Consider the following 23,133-nt stretch of genomic DNA (forward strand, 5'->3'; position numbering starts at 1 on the left):
TAAATAAATAAGTGATAAACAGGGCTAGGGCCCAGTGATGGTGGCTCACACCTTCAGTCTCAGCACTCAGAGGCAAGAAGATCTCTAAGTTCGAGGACAGGCAGAGCTGTTACACAGAGAAACTCTGTCTTGAAAAACCAAAAACCAACCAAACAAAAACCCCCAACAACAAACCAAAACCAAAAACAGGGCTGAGGATGTAGCTCAGCTGGTAGAGTGCTAGCCTAACTCACAGGGAACTTTGGTTTGATCCCCAGCACACACCAACTGGATATGGTGGCTCATGCCATAATCCCAGCACTTGGGAGGTAGAAGCAGGAGGATAAGAAGTTCAGGGTGGTAATCTTTGGATACAGGAGACCCTGTCTCAAATAATAATAATGATGATAATAATAATAATCATATAATTAAAGAGGATGATGTCCATTGCTCCATGAGTTGTTAAAGTTGTTACAATGCATACCAAAATTAGGATAGTAAGTTCTCAGCAAGTCATTTAATTCCTATTTGTATTACTATTATGTATATGTATGTCTATGATATATATGTATGCGAATGTACATGCCATGACCAAATGAGGAAGTCAGAGAACAACTTTCAGAAGTCAGTTCTCTCTTTCCACTGGGCTACAGGGATCAAAAAACTCAGCTAACCAGGCTTGTGTGGCAAGTACCTTTACCTGCTGAGTCATCTCCCTGCTCCTATTTTTAAAAACAAAAACAAAAAACCTATTTTATGTATATGAATGTTTTGCCTGCATTATATATATAACATGCATCCCCATCTTTTAGTTCTTAAAAATTTGCAATATAAAAGACAAAGAAAAATTTTTGAAGTAAAATTGAGATATGAAAGTACTTTTGGCTCCCTTGTCTCACTGTCTGCACTGTTACAGTGGATATAAATTTGTGTAGCAGCCACCCCATTAATATTTCAGTCTGATGCATTTTCAAATCTCCATATATATGACCTAGGCCTAGACCATAGTCTCTATCATCTTGGTAACAGTGGCACAGTCCAAGAAGTGGGCAAAGCAGAGCTAATTAGAATCCTTTTCTGAAGCTGATAAGTAGGAAGTTACTTATCAGGTGGGAGTTACTAAATCAGGATGACATAGAGCTGAGTGTGGTGTCCCCTGCCTATAATCTCAGCACTTAGGAGGCTGAGGCAGAGAATTCAAGGCCAACCTGGCCACCCAGTGAGAGATCTTGCTTAAAAAAAGTTAGGACTAGATATCCCTAGAATTGTTGGTGCCACTTTAGCTGACTATACAGAATTAGACTCTCCACAACAGGAACTGTTGTGGCCAAGGAAGATAATTTGAGCTTTTGGATTCTACTGCATCTAAACCTAGAACCACCCCCAGTCTTAGGAGTTACCTGAGGTAACACACGCCACTTCAACTTAAATTGGTGTTTTGGTTTTCTGTAACCAAATAAACTTTGCAAAAATAAACTTGTATATTCTATTTTGATAGACAAATATTTCTATCTAAATCTATTTCTGACTTAAAGGCCTAGCCTAAGAGTGCTCCCCCATCTCCACCAGATCTCCTATACCAAGGTTGGACTTGTTACATGATGACGATGAGCCTCCGCCTCCAAGCGCTAGGACTACAGGCATGCACCTCCACACCAGGCTTATGGAATGCTGAGGACAAACTTAGGGTTTTGTCCATGCTAAGCAAGCACTACCAACTGAGCTAATCCCTGACCTGAATGCTACATATTTTGGTTGGCCTAGCTGGAAAAATAGATGATAAGGAATATTTGCAAAGTTTCTAGAAATTCATAGAAAATTATATTCAAAGTACCATTAAAATAAATGTTGAGAATCATTTAGAGTGGTAAGAGTTTTTTCAAAAGCTCCATTTGCTGTACTCCAGCAAATCTATTCTGTTTTCCTTTTACAGCTGTCTGTAATATCATCTTCTGATGTTTCTAGAACAATGTAGTGGCTGTCTATTGTTTATAGCTGCAACCATCCATTCAACTTTGGTAACACCTTTACTATCCTTTGAGAAACTCTCACCTTCAGTTTATGTGTTTCCAGGTGCAAGGTAAGTACCTGACCTGTCAATCATCATATAGAACACTCATTGGCCATAAAATGGATGGATGAGTAAGGTCTAGTTGTTTTTTTTTTTTTTAATTAAAAAGGGATATTACAGCTAGGCAGTGGTGGGGCACACCTTTAATTACAAAACTATTTCTTTTCTCCAAGTACATAATGGATTTAGGTACCCCATGAGTTCAAAGCTAGCCAGGGCTACATGGGACCCTGTCTCAACAACAATAAAAAATTATGTTATTTTTCAAAATTTCTTGACTGTTATAATGTACTTTAATTACTAGATATTAAATGTTACCCTACAACATACAGTACAATATGTTAAATTAAAAAAACTCAAATGGGCTGGGCGGTGGTGGCGCATGCCTTTAATCCCAGGACTCGGGAGGCAGAATCAGATGGATCTCTGTGAGTTCAAGGCCAGCCTGGTCTACAGAGCGAGATCCAGGACAGGCACCAAAACTACACAGAGAAACCCTGTCTCCAAAAACCAAAAAAACTCAAATGGAGGGCTGGAGAGATGGCTCAGCTGTTTAAGAGCACTGGCTGCTCTTCCAGAGGACTTGGGTTCAATTCCCAGTAACCACATGGCAGCTCACAGCTGTCTGTAACTCCTCTTCCAGAGGATCTGATTGCCCCACACAGACATACTTGTAGGCAAACACCAATGTATATAAAATAAAATAAATTATTTAAAAAAACTCAAATAGGAAAAAATAAAGAAATAGAAAATCCAGAATCAGGCCACACACACAAAGGAAGAAGCACTTCAGCTGGGCACAGTGAGGAACAGCTTTAATCCCAGGGAGAGGTAGACCAATTTCTAGAGTTTTAAGCCAGCTAGTCTACATAGAGACTTCTAAGCCAGCCAGAGTTACATAGTGAGACCCTGTTTCAAAATAACGACGACGATGATGATGAAATTAATAAAAGATGCAGGTCAAATCAATGACAAAAGGACAGGTCACTCCTAGGGCGGCAGACAGCACTAACTAAGCAGACCGGCCATTCAGCTGAATGCAGATAAGGCTTTGACCTGTCTTTCTCCATATGGTACTCAGGACAACCACCATCAATCACCAAACTTGGTGTACAAAAGGACTGACAAATAATGCTGAGACAATCAGTTGAAAAAATGAAGTTTTTTTTTTCAGGTTTTCACTCCACTGTACACTTTATGCCAAAATAAAATGTACATAAAAAGTTAAACAGGACAGATGGCTCCACTGGTAAAAGGTTATCGCCTCACAACGCTGGAGACCTGGTTTGGATCCTGAAGAACCCATGGAAAGATAGGAGAAAACTGACTTTACAAAGTTTTCCTCGGCGGGCGGTGGTGGCGCACTCCTTTAATCCCAGCACTCGGGAGGCAGAGCCAGACGGATCTCTGTGACTTCGAGGTCAGCATGGGCTACCAAGTGAGTTCCAGGAAAGGCGCAAAGCTACACAGAGAAATCCTGTCTCGAAAAACCAAAATAAATAAATAAATAAATAAATAAATAAATAAATAAAAAACTCACAAAGTTTTCCTCCACAAACATCACCCCACTCCAGTTAAAACATAAAAAATGAAACCAGCCGGGCGGTGGTGGCGCACGCCTTTAATCCCAGCACTCGGGAGGCAGAGCCAGGAGGATCTCTGTGAGTTCGAGGCCAGCTTGGGCTACCAAGTGAGTTCCAGGAAAGGCGCAAAGCTACACAGAGAAACCCTGTCTCGGGAAAAAAAAAAAAAAAAAATGAAACCATATAGCTGGGTGTGATGGCACACACCTTTAATCCCAGCACTCAGGAGGCAGAGACAGATCTCTGTGAGTTCAAGACTAGCCTGGTCTACAGAGCGAGTTCCAAGATAACCTGAATTGTTACACAGAGAAACCCTGTCTCAAAAAGACAGGGGAAAAAAAAAAAAAAAAAAAGAAATGATAAAAGGAAGAAACCAGGGCTGGCAGATGGCGCTAATCACCACCTGATAACCCCGAGTTTGATACACTGTGGGAGAAGAGAGTCGACTCCTGTAAGTTGTTTCTGAACTCTCCACATTACCTCCCATGGCACACCAATGAATAAGCAGATGTAAATGTGAAACAATCTTAGAGACTAGAGCATAGAGCCTCCTTAGCACAATTGGCAGTGTTTCGGTCCCATAAAGAGACTGAAACAAACAAAAGCGGCTGCAACCAGGCGTCCTCTTAAAAAGACAGAAAAGCCCCAGGAGAGGGAGGGGAGAGGACAGAAAAAATCCTCGCAAACAAAGCCAGAAAAACACTGACATGGTAGCACACACTTGTAATCCCAGCACTCAGGCAGGGGAATGAGAGATCAAGGTCATCCTCAGCTACACTGTGAGTTTAAGCCAGCCTTGACTATAGGAGACCCTGCTTCGAAATCAAAAGGCCAGCTTGGCTGCACAAGATAGAGGACAGCTTTGACTACATAGTGAGATGCTGTCAGCAACAAAGTCAATGTTCCCATCTCCTTAGCCTAGGAAGTTTACTCTTTTCTTTCCTTTTCAAAATTATTTTTATTCTGGGTAGTAGTGGTGGTGCATGATTTTAATCCCAGCACTCGAGAGGCAGAAGCAGGAGGATCTCTATGAGTAGGAGGCCAGCCTGGTCTACAAATCAAGTTCTGGGAGAGCCAGAGCTGTTACACAGAGAAACTGTCTCGAAAACAAAACAAAAAACCCAAAATTATTTTATACTCTTTTTTTTTTTTGGTTTTTTCAGACAGGGTTTCTCTGTGTAGCTTTGCGCCTTTTCCTGGAACTCACTTGGTAGCCCAGGCTGGCCTCGAACTCACAGAGATCCGCCTGGCTCTGCCTCCCGAGTGCTGGGATTAAAGGCGTGCGCCACCACCGCCCAGCTTTATACTCTTTTATATGGATAGGTGTCTTGCCTGAGTGTATGTCTGTGCAGTACATGCATGCCTAGTACTCTCTATAGACCAGAAGAGGGCATCGGATCCCCTGGATCCAGAATTACAGATAGTTGTAGACTGCCATGTGGGTCCTGGTAATGGAACCCTGGTCCTCTGGAAGAGCAGCCAGTGCTCTTAACTGCTGAGCTATCTCTCCCTTCTTTTTCTCTCCCCTCATCCCCCAGACAGGGTCTTACTGGCCTCGAACTCCCTGTGAGGATCGCCAGTGGTAAACTTGCAGCTCTTCTGCTTCGGCCTCTCCTCCACACTGTTTGTAAACCAAAACTCTGCTTTCAAATGCCACACAGCCGACTTACACTGTCTGACTGACTGCTTTCTAACAAAGTTGAACAGTGTGAGTGCCTCAGCCTCCATACTACTCCTTTCTTCACTGGTAACCATTCCTCTACTGTTCCTCACCCATCACTGTATCCTGTCACATCTTCCTCTGAAATAATGACTTCATTCTTCTGCCTCAACATCTCTGGGATTGAAGCACCAGTGCTTAGCCAACAGAAACTTGCTGCAGAAGTATTGTCCCAAGGGTCAAATCTGTGGGGACGTGGACAGTCAGGAAGAGGCAATCTGGGCAGGAGAAGGTCCCTAGTGTGTTCTGCTATGTCCTTTGGCAAGTCTCCCTCTGGTCTCACCCCATGGCTGTCACCTATGGTTTGAATTATTTACTGCACAGCTGTAGTTTCTCCTAGTTCTGTTCTGTCCTCTTTGCACAGCATCCAGTGCGTCCACCGCTGCCAACCTAAAATTCTGTTCCCATCATGTCACTTCCTGGCTCAGAAACAGATTGCACCACCCCTTCCCTCTCTGCAACCTCTCCCTCACTCTATTCGACTTTCCTTCTTTCACATAAATATGCCCCAACTCTTCCCTACTTAAACAATCTAAGTCAAACTGTGTATCTCACTCAATTCTGTCACCTTTGTTGCTTTCATTTTGCTGAGCTTTTAAAAATTATGGTCCACTCACTGCCCTCTGCTCCTGCACCCTGATGAAGCAGGTCTCAGGGACACCAACAATCTTATTCTCTATCAGACCTAGCGAACTTCTGATTTCACAATTTTCTCCTTTGTAAAGGTGCCTGCCTGTCAGAACTCGAGTATGCCATTTTCTGTGACTGTTCTCCCCTCCTCCCCACCCAGTCTTCCTGTGCCATCTCTTCCTAGATTCTTCCTCTACCTTGGCTTTAAAAGTAGAGTTTCTATAGGATTCCACCCTGTTTCTACTTCTTTTTCATTTGCATTACTCTCGATGACTTCATCCACAATTACCACCTCTACCCTGATGTCTCATAAATATTCAATGCTGTTCTGACATTTCCCTTGAGTACAGACTTGTATGTACTTCCAACCAGCTTCTTCTGGCCTTTTCCACCGGGATATCACATAGATAACTCAAGTACAACATGCCCTGAAATGAAGTTCTTTGTCATGACCTCAAACTAGTTCTTTCATGTTCATTTTATGGGGCCTTTTTTAAAAATGTGTTCTTTTGTTATTAAAGACAGGGTCTTAAAGTCTCAGTCTTCCTACCTTTGATTCCCAAGGATTACAGCATGTGAGGCATGCTCCCTGTTCTTGCTGGTTTCACAACTGTCCAGCTTCCCAAGCCAGAAATCTTTACATATCCCTGGCTGTCCTGGAACTTACTTTGCATACCAGACTGGCCTCCAACTCAGAGAGATCTACCTGCCTCTGCCTCTTGAGTGCTGGGATTAAAGGGAAGCACCATTACAGCTGGCCAGTTCAACTTTTTTCTTTTTCTTTTTTTTTTTATAATTTATTTTCTGTGCATTGGTGTGAAGGTGTCAGATCCCCTGGAACTGGAGTTACAGACAGTTGTGAACTGCCATGTGCCATGAATTCATGCTGGGAATTGAACCCAGGTCCTCTGGAAGACCAGCCAGTGCTCTTAACCAGAGCCAAGTATGTCTTCAGCCCCTTTTTTCTTTTTAAACCTACAACATCACATATGCCACAAATGATCTAGCAATGAACTATATCCCCAGGTCTCCCCTTTCTTTCCTTTCCCTTTGTTCTTTCTTTATAGTTTTTTGAGTAAGTGTTTTTCTGTGTAACAGCCTGCTCAAACTTGCTCTGTAGACTAGGCTGGCCTCAAACTCACAGAGATCTGTCTGCTTACGAGCTCTTCCTTTTCACTTTTATTTTCAAACAGGGCATTGTTAAGTGGTCAAGACTGACTGGATTCCCTCTGTAGCTCTAGCAGACCTTGAACTTGTGGTCCTCCCTCCTCAGCCTCCCAGATAGCTGGAATTTCAGGACTGTGCCACCACCCTGACTAATATCAACACGGCAGTTTCACACTATCCCTCCCAGTCTCTAACTTAATGGTATTGGGAAAGCCTCAGGACTGGAGCTTCTCAGCTTCATCTGCTATCCCCACACTTCTACAACCCTCCTCCATTTAAAGAACATGTGCAGCTTCCCAGGCCTAAGCCTTTTTGACAGCACATCTCTAATCAGTAACAATCTGAGCAGACTCTCAAGAGTGAGTATCTAATAATGCTATATATTATAAAAACATAAAAATACAGAACTAGGGCTAGAGAGATGGCTCCTAGTGCCCATGTGGTGGCTCACATGCATCTGTAACTAGAGTCCCAGGGAATTCTAACACCCTCTTCTGGCTTCTGTAGCTTCTACACCACATATGTGGTGTAGAGACATACATTCAAAAAAGTGCCCATCACATAAAATAAATAACAAAATAAAATACAGAAATCAAGAAAGAATGAGATAAAGAGGAAGTACAAATACATGAAGTCATTCTAGCATCAGCAGCTAAGTGACTCAAAGTGCAATATATATTAGGGTGAAGTTCATTATTGATGATAATGTGGGCATATCTGCATTTCAAATGGTTTCCTTGACAATTTCACTTTCCAGATAGACTTCCTGACAGATCTAATGACCTCATCATGTGGCAAAGAGCTCATATTAAGATGGAAATATTAGGGGCTGGAAAGATGGATCAGCAGTTAAGAGCACTGGCTGCTCATCAAGAGGACCTGGGTTCAATTCCCAGCACCCACATGGCAGCTCACAACTATCTGTAACTCAAGTTCTGGAGGATCTGGCACCCTCACACAGACATACATGTAGGCAAAACACCAATGAACATAAAATATAAATAAATAAATATTTTAAAAAAGCTTTAAGATGGAAACATTGGTCTGGACATGGTGGTGCACACCTTTAATCCTGGCACTCAGGAGGCAGAGGCAAGAGGATCTCTTCATTCACCAGCTTGGCCTACACAGGGAGTTACAGGACAGCCCAAGACAATACAGAGCGACTCTGTATTTAGGGGGGGGGGGAGGAAGAGAGACAGATAGCTCAGCAGCTAAGAGCGCTAGCTATTCTTGGTGAGGACCTGGGTTCAGTTCCCAGCACCCATATAGTGCCTCACAACTGTCTGTAATTCTGTTCCAGAGGATCTGATGCCCTCTTTGGCTTCTGAGGGCACTGTACACACATGGTATATAGGCATACATGCAGGTAAAACATGAATACACAATAAATAAAAATAAAAATCTAAAAGCTGGGTGTAGGACAGAGGCAAGAGGATCCAAGTTCCAGGACAGCCAGGGCTACACAGAGAAACTCTGTCTCAAAAAGCCAAAAATAAATAAAACAAACAAAAATCTAAATTGTTTTTAATTTTAAAAACGAGGAGGGTGGGAGGGGATGTCAGCTCAGCCTTTTTGTTATAGTTGGCAGTGTTAATAATTATCTTCAAATCTATGATTCCCTTCATACAAGCCTCTAAGCCAGTGGTTCTCAACCTTCCTAATGCTTTGACCCTTTAAAACAGTTCCTTATGTTGTGATGACCCCCAACCATAAAATTATTTCATTGCTACTTCATAATGTAACTTTGCTACTGTTATGAATCATAATGTAAATATCTGATATGCAGGACATCTGATATGTGACTCCTATGAAAGAGTCATTCAATCCCCCAAAGGGTTCATAATCCATATGTTGAAACTGCTGCAAGCCATATGCTCATCTTGTAAAGACTAGTTCAGAGCAGATGATAAAAGATGGAGCTACTTAACTAGAGACTATAGCACTATAAGTTCCAACCTGGTAACAGCAGGCAAACGAGTAAGGTCACCAGGACCAACTCCTGTTCCTTTGTGAAGCCTCCTCTCTTCCCTTGGCACATTATTAAATATTCATAAAGCTCAATTTTTTTTTAATGTTAGAGACCACCACTTAGCACTGTATACACAGCCCTGATGATCTGCCTCTGTCTACTTTGTGTTCTCTCCTAGCATACATTTCCTATTCCTTCTCATGTGTTAACTCCAGGTTGTTATAATCTCAGTCAGGATACTAAGGCAGAAGCATCAAGTATTGGAGGGCAGCTGGGCTTGCCCATCTGTCTCAAAATGATCACTTAGTCATGCTTTGTGAAAGAATGTGTGTATGCACACATGAGCACAGCACCCACTTTCTTATGGCCACCATGTTGTTACCTTTACACATCTACCTGTTTCCAGGGCAAAGAGTCTCACCTCTATGACAGTATTTACAAGCCATAATTGTCCCTTATCAGCCTAAGGGTAGGAATCACTCCCAATTTGGAATTCCCAGCATCTACCACAGACATACCTTGTTCGCTATGGGTACCTGTTAAAATGCTGAGGAAAAAGTGAAAAAAATCCGATTCCTTAGGCTCTTTCAAAGTCTTGCATAAACCTAATTGATTTTACTTTCTTCCCTCGGGTCTGTACCAGTTAGCTCTCCACTCAGTTTCCTACCGTATGTCATGCTCATTTGGCTTTTGTTCAAACTACCCTCTCATCTTGGATTGACTTACATCTACAGAGAAGCTGTCTGTCCTTCAAGCCTGAGATCAAATTCCCCTTCCCTCCAGAAGTCACATTCAACAATTCATCCCCAACTGATTACTCACTTCAAAGAAATCTCAACAAATGACACATTTTAGCAATCATTCTCTAGCTGATAGTCTTCTCTTTCCCCAGTGTGTTGATTTTTTTGTTTGTTTGTTTTTGTTGTTGTTTTTTGAGACAGGGTTTCTCTGTGTAGCTTTGGAGGCTGTCCTAGATCTCGCTCTGTAGCCCAGGCTGGCCTCGAACTCACCGAGATCCGCTTGGCTCTGCCTCCCAGTGCTGGGATCAAAGGCATGTGCCACCACCGCCCCGCCATTTTTTTCTTTTTTAAAGACAGAATCTTGCTTATGTGGCCGAGGCAGGCCTTGCACTTGAAATCCCCTACTTCAGCCTCCTGATTGCTCAGATTAGGCATGTGCCAGCACACCTAGTTCTCTCTCAACTGCATCACATTCTCTGATGCCAAGAACCATCTCCAGCTTTTTTGCACACAAACCTCAGTAGTGAGACACAGGAGCCTGTTTGTAAGCGGCCTGTAGAAGGCACTACAATAGGCTGCACTCCCTTTCCACCACTAGGCTGTTAGGCAGCCTCAACCATCTCTTTAACCTCATGGATTGTTTGTTCCTTATTCCGCAGAGCAGACTTCAAAGCTTTTAAAATTGCTGGGAAAGGTCAGCGAGATGCCTCAGTGGGTAGGGATGCTTGTCATCAACCCTGACAACCTGAGTTCAACCTCTGGCCTACATGGTAAAGGAGAGAATCAACTCCCATAAGGTGCCATCTGACCTCCACACATGTGCCATGCTGCATGTACACATACACTCAAATAAATCTTAAAAAAAAAAAAAAAAAATTCAGGGGGAGAGGGTTGAAGAAATGGCTCAGAGGTTAAGAGCCCTGACTGCTCTTCAGAGGACGAGTTCAACTCCCAGCACCCACATGGCAGCTCACACCTGCCTGTTAACTTCAGTTCCAGAGGACCCCACACCCCTGACAAAACACCAATGCACATAAAATAAAAATAAATAAATTACCACAACAACAAAAATTCCAGGGGAGGAATTTTGCCTAAAGAAAACAAAATTTCCCCATTAACACTCCCACACTAAATAAAAAGATATTTTGAGGTACTCAGTAACTCACGTAGTTTTGTGAATCTCAGTACAACAAAAATAAACACCCTACTTTAAAAGGCCATATAGAGAACAAATGAAAAAACAGGTGATGGTGGCGCACACCTGGGAGGCAGAGGCAGGAGGATCTCTGTGAGTTCGAGGCCAGCCTGGGCTACAGAGTGAGTTCCAGGAAAGGAGCAAAGCTACACAGAGAAACCCTGTCTCAAAAAACCAAAAAAATAAAATAAAATAAAATAAAAATGTTCTTATAAGTTTCATGATTGAGCCCAGCGGTGGGGTCCCACACCCTTATCCCAGCACTGGGGAGGCAGAGGCAGGCAAATCACCAGGTTAGCCTGGTCTACCGAGTGAGTTCCAGGACAGCAAGGGGTACAGAGAGAAACCCTGTCTGGGGGGTGGTGGTGGGGGGAGACAAACCAATCAGCCAAATAAACAAAAACCCAGAAGTTTCGTGACTGTTCTACTAGAATTACTTTTCCAAACCATGGTAATAATTTAGAGGGCACATTTAGCATGAAGGAGCTTCTAGCAAAGTAGATAAACCAGGAGGAATTCAAGGCCAGGCTAGGCTACATGGGACCCCATTCAAAAACCCAGAATGGAAGAGGGATGGTGCTGGTATCTGACTACAGAGATAGCTTCTCACAGTCATTCAAAGAAAACCAAGAGAGTTAAACCAAAGGAAGAAAGTACAGAAACACAGCCTAACAATTTGGTTGATTTGGCTATTCCTTAAGAGAGTAAAGATCAAAGAAGAAGTATGTAGCTGGGCATGGTGGCACATGCAGAAGCAGGCAGATCTCTGAGTCCAAGGCCAACTTGGTCTATATAGGGAGTTACAGGCCAGCCAGAGCTACACAGTGATCTATCTCCAAAAAACAAAATCACTAATAGGCCTTTCTCCTTGAGGCTGGAGAGTGTAAGAAAAAAAGAATTGAGAAAATGTTTTGTCTGACAAGAGACTAGAGGAACAATCCCTTCACCTCTCCAACAGAAAGAAGAATCCTTTAGCTCCATTCTATAACCTATGGTTTCTGTCCTTAAGTTTACTTACATGGTATGTTACATTTATTGGTTTAATATACTGATATGTAACAGTGATACATTATGTATCACTGATACATATACATATACTTATATATATGTACTTTTTTATAATTTATTTTATGTGCATTGGTGTGAAGATCTCAGATCCCCTGGAACTGGAGTTACAGACAGTTGTGAGCTGCCATATGGGTGCTGGGAATTGCTCTGGAAGAGCAGCCAATGCTCTTAACCTCTGAGCCATCTCTCCAGCTCATCCAGCTCATCCATCCATCCATCCATTTATTTTGTATACAGTGTTCTGTCTCCCTTGGAGGCATGGGCAAGATCTGGGCCAGTAGGGGTAAAAGACTAGCTTGAGTGCAAGTTCTCTGCGTTGGGCACCAGAAAATACAAGAAATCCACTGAATCGAAGGGGTGGTGGTGGTGGTGGGGAAACAGAGTAGGTATATCTCAGGTCCCAAGAGGCCACGCTCCAGGGGCATGTACTTCAAGGTCATAGACAGAACAGCTACCCACTACACTAACCTCAGGCAACCAGACACTAAGGCTGCTGTTGACATGTGGGTGGTCAGAATATGCCTGAAATTCCCTGCCCACACCACCAGAAGAACATTATTACGCTATGTGAAGGCAAGGTTTCGGGCATCTAACAGAGGGACAAATCATTATGTTTAAGGAGTAATGTCCCCAACTCCATATTCCCTCTGATTTTGTGACCTAGGCTGTTCAACAACTGTCAGTCCTCCTGGCCCCACCCATCAAGTGTGGGGATTCTAAGCATACAGCAGCACCCCGAGAGGAGTGGTTTCATCAGGATGCCAATGCTGTCCTTGAAGCAACCCTTCTTCCTGTTTTAACCTCCCATGTAGCAGGCTAAACTCTTTTTCCTTGATTTTTGAGACAGGGTCTTTTTACATAGCCCTGGCTATCCTGGAGCTCACTATATAGACCAGGCTGGCCTAGAACTCAGAGATCCTCCTGCCTCTACCTTCCAAGTGTTGGGCTTAAAGGTTCATGCCATTGTACTGGGCTTTAAAATCATCTCTCTTACAAGTGGCCTACCGGAACCAAGCATGGTAGCTCAGGCCTATAACTATGACCCTTTGGAAGTGGAGCATTACAAGTTCAAGATCAGACTCACCACATACTTATGTCTGAGAGAGAGATAGAGATAGAGATAGAGATAGAGATAGATAGAGAGAGAGAGAGAGAGAGAGAGAGAGAGAGAGAGAGAGAGAGAATGACTACATGAAACTCTGGCTTAAGGGGGGGAAAAGCCTGTCTTGGAGGGGACACCAGCTCTCAATTTTAAATAATTTGACTGGATCACTAAATGACTCTTTTAGGGATTTTGTATTTGAGTAATTTTATTTTTACATCCCTTGGCTTAAAAAGGGAACACCACAAATTCACCATACTGACCTACCCACACCTATACAGACAAAAACTGCTTGTCCTACACAAAATGGGAAAACAAGTGTACAGGCTAGGTAAAAAGCTTCTAATAAATGTCACTATGCCACCATCTGAAAACTGTTTCTAAAAGCACACAGCCTCTGAGTGAACTAACGAATACTGGGAAGCATTTACTAGATGGTTGTCATGTTACAGCTATGAATACCAGATTCAAATGTAAACAAACACCTTTTGTTTTGCATCTTAATATAGCATAAAGGGTTGAACTGTCTACTCATCACTACTGCATACCACAAAATTGAATAAAATTCAATATTCTGGCTCCAAGAATTTATACCTGAATACTTACCTAGACCAGTGTCAAGGTACTTTATTTTTACAAACCTATGCCAATATTTCTGTGTTTTTACTCCTTTCATTAACACTAATTTCTGGGCAGTGTCTGGCCCTACCTAAAATTGGGATATAAATTAGACTCATAAATGAGACATTATAAAAGTGGGACACTACAATTTCACAATTGAGCACTTAAAAAAACACAAAATTTTAACAATCTTTAATTATGTGTACATGTCTGTGTGTGAGTATGTACATGTGTGTTCAGGTGCCCTTGTAAGACAAAAAGTGTCAGATGCCCTGGAACTAGAGTTCCAGGTGGTTGTGAGCCCCTGATGCATGCTGGGAACTGACCTGGGGTCCTCTTGACAGAAGAAACACAGGGTCTTACCCACTGGGCCATCTCTCCAGCCCCATGTTACTTCTTGTTTTATTTTTTGAGACAGGCTTTCTCTGTATAGCTCTGGCTGTCCTGGAACTCAGATTTCCACCAGCCTCTGGGATTAAAAGGGTGAGCCATCACCTTGCCCCATATTATTTCTTTATAAGCTATTTTTTCAAGTATCACAGGTTTATAAAAAAGGTGAAAACTAGGGCTGGTAAAGCACACTGGCCGCTCTTACAGAGGACCTAGATTTGATTCCTATCACCCACATTAGGTGGCTCACAACCACCTGTAACTCTAGTCCCAGGAGATCTGACACTCTCTTCTGGCCTCCAAGGGCACCAGGTATGCACATCGGCATAATAATTTAAAATTTTTAAATGAAAACTGAACTGGATATAGAGGTACATGCCTGTAAATCCCAGCACTCATGAGGCTGAATCAATGAGATGACCACTTTGAGGCCAGGCTATCTCTGTCCCCAGTCCCATCCTCTCCCTCTCTCTCTCTCTCCCCCTCCCTCCACGGAGTAGAAGCAGATCAATCTCTGAGAATTCCAGGTCAACAACAACAAACAGATGAAAATTATTTTGCAAAGTTAGACTTGGTTGGGGCTTCCTAGTTTGATGATCTACCCAACCCCAATCCTTCCCTTTGGTTCTCTGGCCAGTAAGCCTTTCCCTTTCTGACTCATCTCTGCACATTTATGACCATCACTTCCTTGAATATCAGGCTCAAAAACTGGCTCCTTGGGAAGCCCTCCCGGATTAAGCTCATTTCCATCAAATACCTTTTTTTTTTTTTTTTTTTTTTTAAGACAGAGTCCCACTGTGTAGACCAGGCTGGCCTCCAACTCACAGAGGATCTGCCTGCCTCTGCCTCTTGAGTGCTGGGATTACAGGTGAGAACTACCATGACTTCAATTGTAATCCCTTAGCCCCTTGTACTTTGTATTACAGAATCAAGTACTCAATGTTTTTCCTCCCTAGAAGTTGTTTTGCATTTTCTATCATTTCCCCACGGAGAGAGAACAGGGACAGCACCTTTCGTATTCTCCATTATACAGCTGGCAGCAATGAACGCTCCTGGAATGACTGACTCAACAGCGGAAATGAAGCTGGTCGTGCAATTATTTCTAAAGCAAGCAACTGGCTTTTCATTTACAATACTCCATCACCTTCAACACGCATGAGTCTTTGGAGATGAGATTTAACTCTATTTCAGGTGCATCAATTCATATGAAACATAGCGCACAGATCACATTTACATTTAAGGTAAAAAAAAAAATAACTGGCTATTCACACATAGCGTGTGATGGTACGGTTTCGTGACTCTTATAAAATGCATACTGGTCTTGAGGCAGCATGCCTGCGAGCGGTAGGAAGCTGGCACCAGTCTCCTGCAAAAGGGGCGAAACTCTAGTTGGCAGTAAAATGCTCAAACACGTGAGCCTCCCCTGTTAAACAAGGCTCATTAACCACACAAACTTGCTGTTTCAGCTCTCTGCCTTCCACGAAGTGCTATGATCTCCTCTGGTTATTGTTGAGAGCCAATGATGGGTTAAATTCCCATAAATTAACCCGTGCTTTGGTGGTTTGCCCAAGCCAACTGCTGGCATCGGTGTGGATGGATTTAATAGACCCGCCCGCCCCGGGGAAGCCCGAGGTGACTGAAGAAAGCGCCCAACCGACGCTTCTCAGCAGGCAAACAGGAGACTCCAGAACGCGAGCCGATCGCCCTCCCGGTAGTCAGTACTTAGTGTCAGCTTATCGTGCAAGAGGGGTGAGCTTCGCACGCTCGCTCCCGCTGCTCCCCCTTAAATCTCCGAGTCCCGCTGAGGGGGAGGCAAAGTCACTCTTGGGAGACTACCCAACTTTCTCCTCGCAGGACGCATCAGTTTTTCCACACTCCAGAGCCCCAGAAGAAGAGGTCTGGTGGCTGCGGCGGAGGGGAACCGGCTCGCCCCTCACAGGCGTCAGGCTGGCAGAAACAAAGTGCGCGCCGGCGAGCCCAGACCGCCACCGCCCGCCGCCCGCCCGCCGCCCGCCCGGCCGGCCCCGCTCACCCTCCAGCAGCACCTCCTTGCCCGCGCGCTTCAGCGCCTGCACGGCCTGGTCGTGGGTGGCCTGGCGCAGGTCGGTGCCGTTCACCGACAGGATGGCGTCGCCCAGCCGCAGCGCCCGGCTCTGGTCGGCCGCCAGCCCCGGGAAGATCTTGGAGATGAGGATCGGCATCCGGTTCTCGCGGCCGCCCTTGATGCTGATGCCCAGGCCGCCCGCCTCCTGCTTCACCACTCGCACTCGGCGCACGGGCGGCGAGGCGCCCGCCTCCCCCGCGGGGTCGCGGTGCGGGGCGGGCGGGCTGGGCGGCCCCAGGCCGCGGTTCGGGCTCCCGGGCAGCGAGTCGCCGCCGCCGCCGCCGTTCGGAAGACCGTTGAAGGCGGCAGCCGGCGGCTCGGGCTCGATCGCCGCCGCGTCGCCCGTCAGGCTCAGGCTCTCGCCGCTGAGTTCGGCCACCACCCGCACCCAGCGCTCCCTGAGAAGCAGCTCCACCAGCCCCGCTTTGGTGGCCCGCGTCCACACCGCCATGGCCGGCCCTGCTCCCGCGGCCGCCGTCGCTGCAGCTCCCTGGATTCCAGTCAGGCAGCCTCGGCGCTTCCCCCTTCCCGCCCGAGGGGGGCGGACCCCTCCCCTCCCCCCGGCGATTCATTATTCATGAGGGCCACGCCCACTTGCCGGAGGGGCGGGGCAAGGCCGGCGCGGCGGCTTCCGGGAGGTGAAGTTATCCCGGTGCAGCCGGGGAAGCTCTTCTTGGTAGGTGGGCAAGCACCCAGCGCAGCCGGGCTCCGCACAGTCTTTCGCACTGGTTCTCTGTGACCCCCTCGAACTCCGGACCTCTTCTGCGAGAGCTGCCTGGGCACAGAGAGCAAAGTCAGGATGGAGAGGCGCTCCGCGACCCTACAGGGCCGGGTGGCGCATTCATTCTCGCATTGATTGGTTCTTTGCAAATGCTCGAAGCGCGCAGAGGTGTCCTGGGGCTCCTTTTAAGGCCCTGGGGACACGCTGAATAAAATGCACCACAGCTGAGAGAGCTTGTGGTCTAGTGGGAAAGAAAAACAGAGGCAACTAACTAGGTGTGATGCTCTGTGGTTAAAAGACTGTACAAACGTCCCTAGGACAGGGTAAAAAGAACATTTGGTTTAGTCTTGGGTGAGTAGCACAAGCGGAGGATAGGTCCAAAGGCGTGAATCCAAGGCTTTGTCACTGCTTTTTATTTTTCTTATTTGATGCGTATTGGCGTCAGAGCCTCTGGAACTGGAGTTACAGTTATGAGCTATCATGTGGATGCTGGGAATGAACCCTGGTCCTCTGGAAAAGCAGCCAGTGCTTTTAACCGCTGAGCCATCTCTCCAGCCCGTAACTGCTTACTTTTGTGTGGTGGTGGTGATGGTGGAGGTGTTGGAGACAGGGTTTCTCTGTGTAACAGCCCTAGCTGTCCTGGAACTCACTTTGTAGACCAGGATGGCCGATCACTGCTTTTTTTAAATCACCTGTGGACTTGCCTGTAATTAGAGGGGACCATGTATTCTTAAGCACCTGGAAGCCACAGTGTGCAGGGTCAGAGACATTTGCAGTGTTGTGTTGTTTTAGAGTTCCCCAGAGAAACATAGATTGTACAGAATTAGCCACAGATTATGGAGGCTAAATTCCACAATCTGTCATCTGCAGCCCCAGGAAAGTTGGTTGGTATGCTTTGGAGAACCAGAGGAGCCAGTGGTAGAGTCTGAAGGTGTCAGAGACTGGCGGCCTGAGGAGGGGATGAGAGTGGAAAGCTACGATGTAAAAGAGCTGGCCCAGTCCGTGGAAAACAGGCTCACTGGAGTGTGGCGAAGAGACATGTCCCAGTTCTCAGAGTGACTTTACCCAGTGCCTTATTGTTCCACTGTAATCCTCATCTGTTCACACCGGTGAGGACCGGCTTCTTTACTCAGGTTACCTGCAAATGACACACCCAAAAATGTTTTACATCTGTCTATCCAGGCATCTTTCAGCCCAATCAAGTGAACACAAAAAAGTAACCAACTATGATGGTTACTTAGGAAGGGGTAGTGTGTATGGAAAACTTCATATAACCAAATACTGAAAAGTTTACTCTTGATTTTGTAGGCTTGCCAATAGTCTGGATTCCATTTTTTTTTTGTTTAGCATATGTAGATGGACATCCCAGAAACTATAAAGATTTGTTATCTAAAGAGTCTTCGATTGCCAGACAGTGGTGGTGCATGCCTTTAATCCCAGCACTCGGGAGGCAGAGGCAGGTAGATCTCTGTGAGTTCGAGGCCATCCTGGTCTACAGAGTGAGTTCCGGGACTGCCACAGCTACACAGAGAAACCCTGTCTCAGGGGGAAAAAAAAGTGCAATTTTGCCTAACTGCAGAGCCAATAACCAAAGACTATATATAATCTGAGGTTTCTTCCAGCTCTGTGGGGTAGAGGAACTGAGGAAAGACTCCAACTTAAAGACTCTGACATAATGTCCACAATAAAAAACAAGACAAATTTGGTTCTCCAGCTTCCTGATTTAGTGTTCTGTTTACTGTCTACCTCACACCTCAAAAAGAAGAGTTTGGCCAGGAACTGTGGCTCACACCTGAACTCCCAGTTACTCAGGGTACTCAGGATGCTAAGAAGTTTTACCGTAAGTGAGTTCCAGGCCATCCAGGATAACACAGTAAAATTGTGTCTTTAAAAAAAAAAAAATCCAGAAACCACACTACTGAGAAGGTAAGTTCTCAGCAAAATCATTAGGACGAAGATGCCCTCTAACTTTCTTAATTAGTTGAAGTAAAATTCCCATGCTTTCATTTGGGTAGAGATGGGGGGGGGGAACAGACGGAGTGTGCATCAGTTCCTGTAAAAGGGGAAGTTCAAAGGATTACTCAGGAAATACACGTTGCAGAGCCTAAGCTGTAGCCACACACCACTCTATCAAAGTGCATTCACATGCGGACAGAAACTTCCAAAGAGTCCTTTGAGGGCTAAGCATTCAGAGCCTGAATGAATAAAGAATTCAAAATGAGAAATACATCTCTTTTATCAAAAGAAAAAGATCGTTACAACAGGTCTTTGCAGTAAGTGGGGCATGATTTTCCAAGCTGCAAATGTCAGCGCAAGCGCAACTCTCTAGCCTTCTCCTAAATCAACTGCTGTAACGCTGGTTTGTTGTTCCAGCACGTCCCAATGTGCCCAAGTGCACCTGCAGTCACAGGCATTTCTGGCTGTCCTCCAGCTGAGCCAGAGCCCCCAGAGGCCTGAGTTATGTGAAATTTCTGCTTGTTAGAGAGCATCTGGCAGCTGATTCCTCAGAGTCTGAGCACTCATTTAACACTTTTGCATATGTGATCATCAGGAGGTTGGGCCATGGAGGACACCTTTATTAGCAAAAGGGAAGTTCTGGAAATTCTTTCCAAGAGTATGAAGAACTCTTTGTCAATAGAGTTGGAGGAAGTCACAAATTATTGGTGAGGACACTTATGTAAGATAGCAAGTTATATAACAAAATATTTAAACCTGGGAACAGGGAAGGTAATAGAGATTACTTGGGAGCATTTCCTTAAAAAAAATTATTTTGAAGCAATGTCTTTGGCCTAGACCTCACTACATAGGCCTGATTGGCACTGAATCCTTTTGGCTCTACCTACTGAGTATAGTGTGTATGTGTGTGTGTGTGCGTGTGCGTGTGTGCGTGCAGGACCACAGAAGACATGGCACACACACAGCGGTCAGAGAACAACCTCAGATGTCAGTCTTCTTTCCACCATGTTGGGGGCCAGTTTCTTGTTTGCTGCTGGCTAGCTGCCCCATGAGCTTCCAGGAGATCTTTCTGCCTCCCATTTTGCTATAGGAGCCCTAGGATTACAGGCATGAGCTACCTCACTGAGCTTAATTTGGGTTCTAAAGATTCAAACTCATGTTCTCCTTTTTATGCAGCAAGAACTTTATATACTTGCCCATCCCCCCAAGCCACTAAAATGCCCCCTGGCCCCAGACAATGTAACCCAAGCTAGCTCCAAATTTGCTGTGTAGCCAAGAATGACCTTGAGTTGATTTTCTGCTTCCAACGTAAAGTCGACCTTCATAGTTGCATTTCCACATTCTTTTCACCACGTTCAGCTCAGCTACTCACCCTGGCAGTAGCTTCCAGTGATGCATCACACATTCACACCGAAGGCCTTCAGAATACTCCTGATACTTTTAACTTCTTTCCCACCCAGCAAGACCTCATTCCAGCTTTCTGTGACTCCTGAATTCTTTGGGACTTTTCCTTTGAACAATGTAATTCTATGCCTAGGCTGGAGTGCCCAGCTAAGTTATACATTCCAGGAAGTCATAGACCACCTATCAATTACTTTTGCTCCCCACTATTTGAAAAATACTGCCTTGCAGAGAGGAAACTCATTAAACATGGGACTGACTGGCATCTGAGTTTCCTGTGCTGCCATCTTTTCAAATAATCCCTATAAGAGTTATGGGTTCCTTGCAGGGTAAAAATTACCATCTAGGAAACCTCAAGTAGTCGGTGAACTCTACTTACTGTGCGTAATGAAATCTGAAATAGGTACACATCTGTTCCCAAGGCTTCCTAAGGACAGGGAGACAAGCTTAGAGAATTCTTCTGGCAAGCATATTATTTTACCTATTTCTAAAAGAGGAAATGGCTGAGGTAATTCCTATAGCCTTTCCTTCCTGTCCCTTATATCGATAGCTCTTCTCAGCTAGCAATTGTTATCTTACCGTTTCTCAGAACAGGCAGAGCTCATTACTACTTCCAAATGAGGGCATGTCACTAGCTCCTTGGGTTCTGTAATCTCATCCTAACATTCCGAGGCAGGCTCTGATTCTATGCTTCAAACCCTAATGATTGTGCAGAGCTTGATAATGGAGGAGGGGTGGGAGGGGGATCTGTGGTTGGTATGTAAAATAAAGAAAAAAAAATTCTTAAAGAAAAAAAAAAGAACCTGAAGCCCAGTTTAGACAAGGTGGTGACATATTCCTCTAATCCTAGCACTCAAGAATCGAAGATGGGCAGATCTCTGTGAGTTCAGGGCCAGTTTAGTTTATGAGTTCCAGGCTAGCCAGGACCACATGGTGAGACTGTCTCAAAAAAACAAACAAAACCAAAGCCCAGTTTGGTCGCTTACCATGGTCTAAGGGGGCTGAGGAGGTCATGAACCTTAGTTTTTGGTTTTTTTTTTTTGGTTTTTTTTTTCAGATAGCTTCTGCCTCTCAGGTTGTGAGGTGTGTATTAACAGGAAGCACCAAGCATTAAAAAGCACCAGCTAGTGTGAGCTGTTGGCCTTCAGCAATGGCAAACAATAAAACCTGTGGTGGAAACTCTCCAGCCCAGAGTCTCCGCTTTCTTTAGGAAGGAGTCTGCCATAACACCGTTTGATTCTAGGCATAAAGGACAAATGGCCAAATTAATTTTGGTGACAAACAGATCTGGTATAAAGCTACACTTTGGCTGGAAGGAAACACACATTGCCAAGAGCCGTCAAAGAAGAGAATAAGTGGATCTGGGGCTGCTTCCAAGGCTCGAGTGTTGTGGAATTTCATCAGAAAGGAGGGCCCCAGGCTAAATGGCAGCTTTTTAGCAAGCCTGAAGGTCACTTCCCCCAAGTGGGGGGAACAAAAGCAAAAGCCACACAAAAGTAACCTAAGTCTTACCAAGGAAGACACCAAGGGAGAAATGAGCTTGTAATATTACCATCCCAACATCCACCACGGATAACTGTTCCTCACAAGAGGCCAGTGTCCCATTTAAGGTAGTTTTACTTTGCCCTTTGTTAGAAATATTCTACAATATATTTCTTCTCCAATACAAACACACTAAGAGAAAATACACTTCAGCCAATGCAGACACATTTTTTTAAGATCCATCCCACCAAGATAAATCACTACCCATCTGAAACCCACAAAAATGGATTAACTATCTCCTGCATTAGGACTATGAAAACCCACATCTGCTAACCACATTCCTAATGGGAAGCAGCTGGGGACAGTTTTGTAACTGTGTGACTTGCTTTATAGGAAAATATTAGCAAGGACAGGCTAAGCAATTTAGTTTCGTTGAATCCACTTAGTTATGGAAAATCACCAGTGCTTTTTATTGACAATTATGGAAATTACATAATTTGCCATGAAATTCAAATAAGATCTAAAAATAAATGTCCACTCTCCTGGTCCTCATCAGCTCTAAGTTTTCAGTGTCTCACACACCACTCTGCAGCCTGTAGACTTAGTAAGTTCTCATTTCCCCAGGAGCCACTGAATCAACATGAATGCTTTATTTATTTTACCTCTGGAGCATTTTGTTGTTTTTTTCAAGACAGGGTTTCTTTGTGTAGCCTTGGCTGTCCCAGAACTGGCTCTGTAAACCAGGCTGGCCTTGACCTCACAGAGATCTGCCTGCCTCTGCGGGGGATTAAAATGATTCTTTACCACCACCTGGCTCTTGAGCTATCTTGTCAGCCTATTTTGTTGTTGTTAAAACACAAACAAAAAACAAGCCCCCAAATCAAAACCGGGAGGGCATAGTGACACACGCCTTTAATCTCAGCACCTGAGAGGCAGGGGAATCTCAGTAAGTTTGAGGCCAGCCTGGTCTACATAGTGAGCACCTATCTCAAAACAACAAAACAAAAAAACTCAACAAAAACCTCCAGAATCCAGCTATGTATTTAGCACTCACTATGTAGCCCCTCCAGGCCTTGAACTTGTGGTGATGATACTTTGCCTCTGTTTTCACACGTGTGAGTCACTCGACTGGATTTTTTTTTTTTTTTTACAACTTCAGATTTTTACTTATTTACGTGGGGAGTCATATACATACCACACCAGGCATGTGGAAGTCAGAGACAACACATGA

General features: G+C 44.6%; 1 protein-coding gene across 1 annotated transcript in view; it reads right to left on the minus strand.

Moving 5' to 3' along the window:
- The window catches only part of Sntb2 (syntrophin beta 2), an 83,273-nt gene extending 66,383 nt beyond the window's left edge, over nt 1-16,890 (minus strand). Inside the window, exon 1 of the mRNA XM_059264059.1 lies at nt 16,271-16,890. Within this exon, the coding sequence (XP_059120042.1) occupies nt 16,271-16,793 (523 nt within the window). The 5' untranslated portion in view covers nt 16,794-16,890. The remainder of the gene's footprint in view (nt 1-16,270) is intronic.
- Nucleotides 16,891-23,133: the final 6,243 nt, after the last annotated feature.

Source organism: Peromyscus eremicus, chromosome 5, assembly GCF_949786415.1.
Source record: "Peromyscus eremicus chromosome 5, PerEre_H2_v1, whole genome shotgun sequence".
NCBI classification, from domain to species: Eukaryota; Metazoa; Chordata; class Mammalia; order Rodentia; family Cricetidae; genus Peromyscus; species Peromyscus eremicus.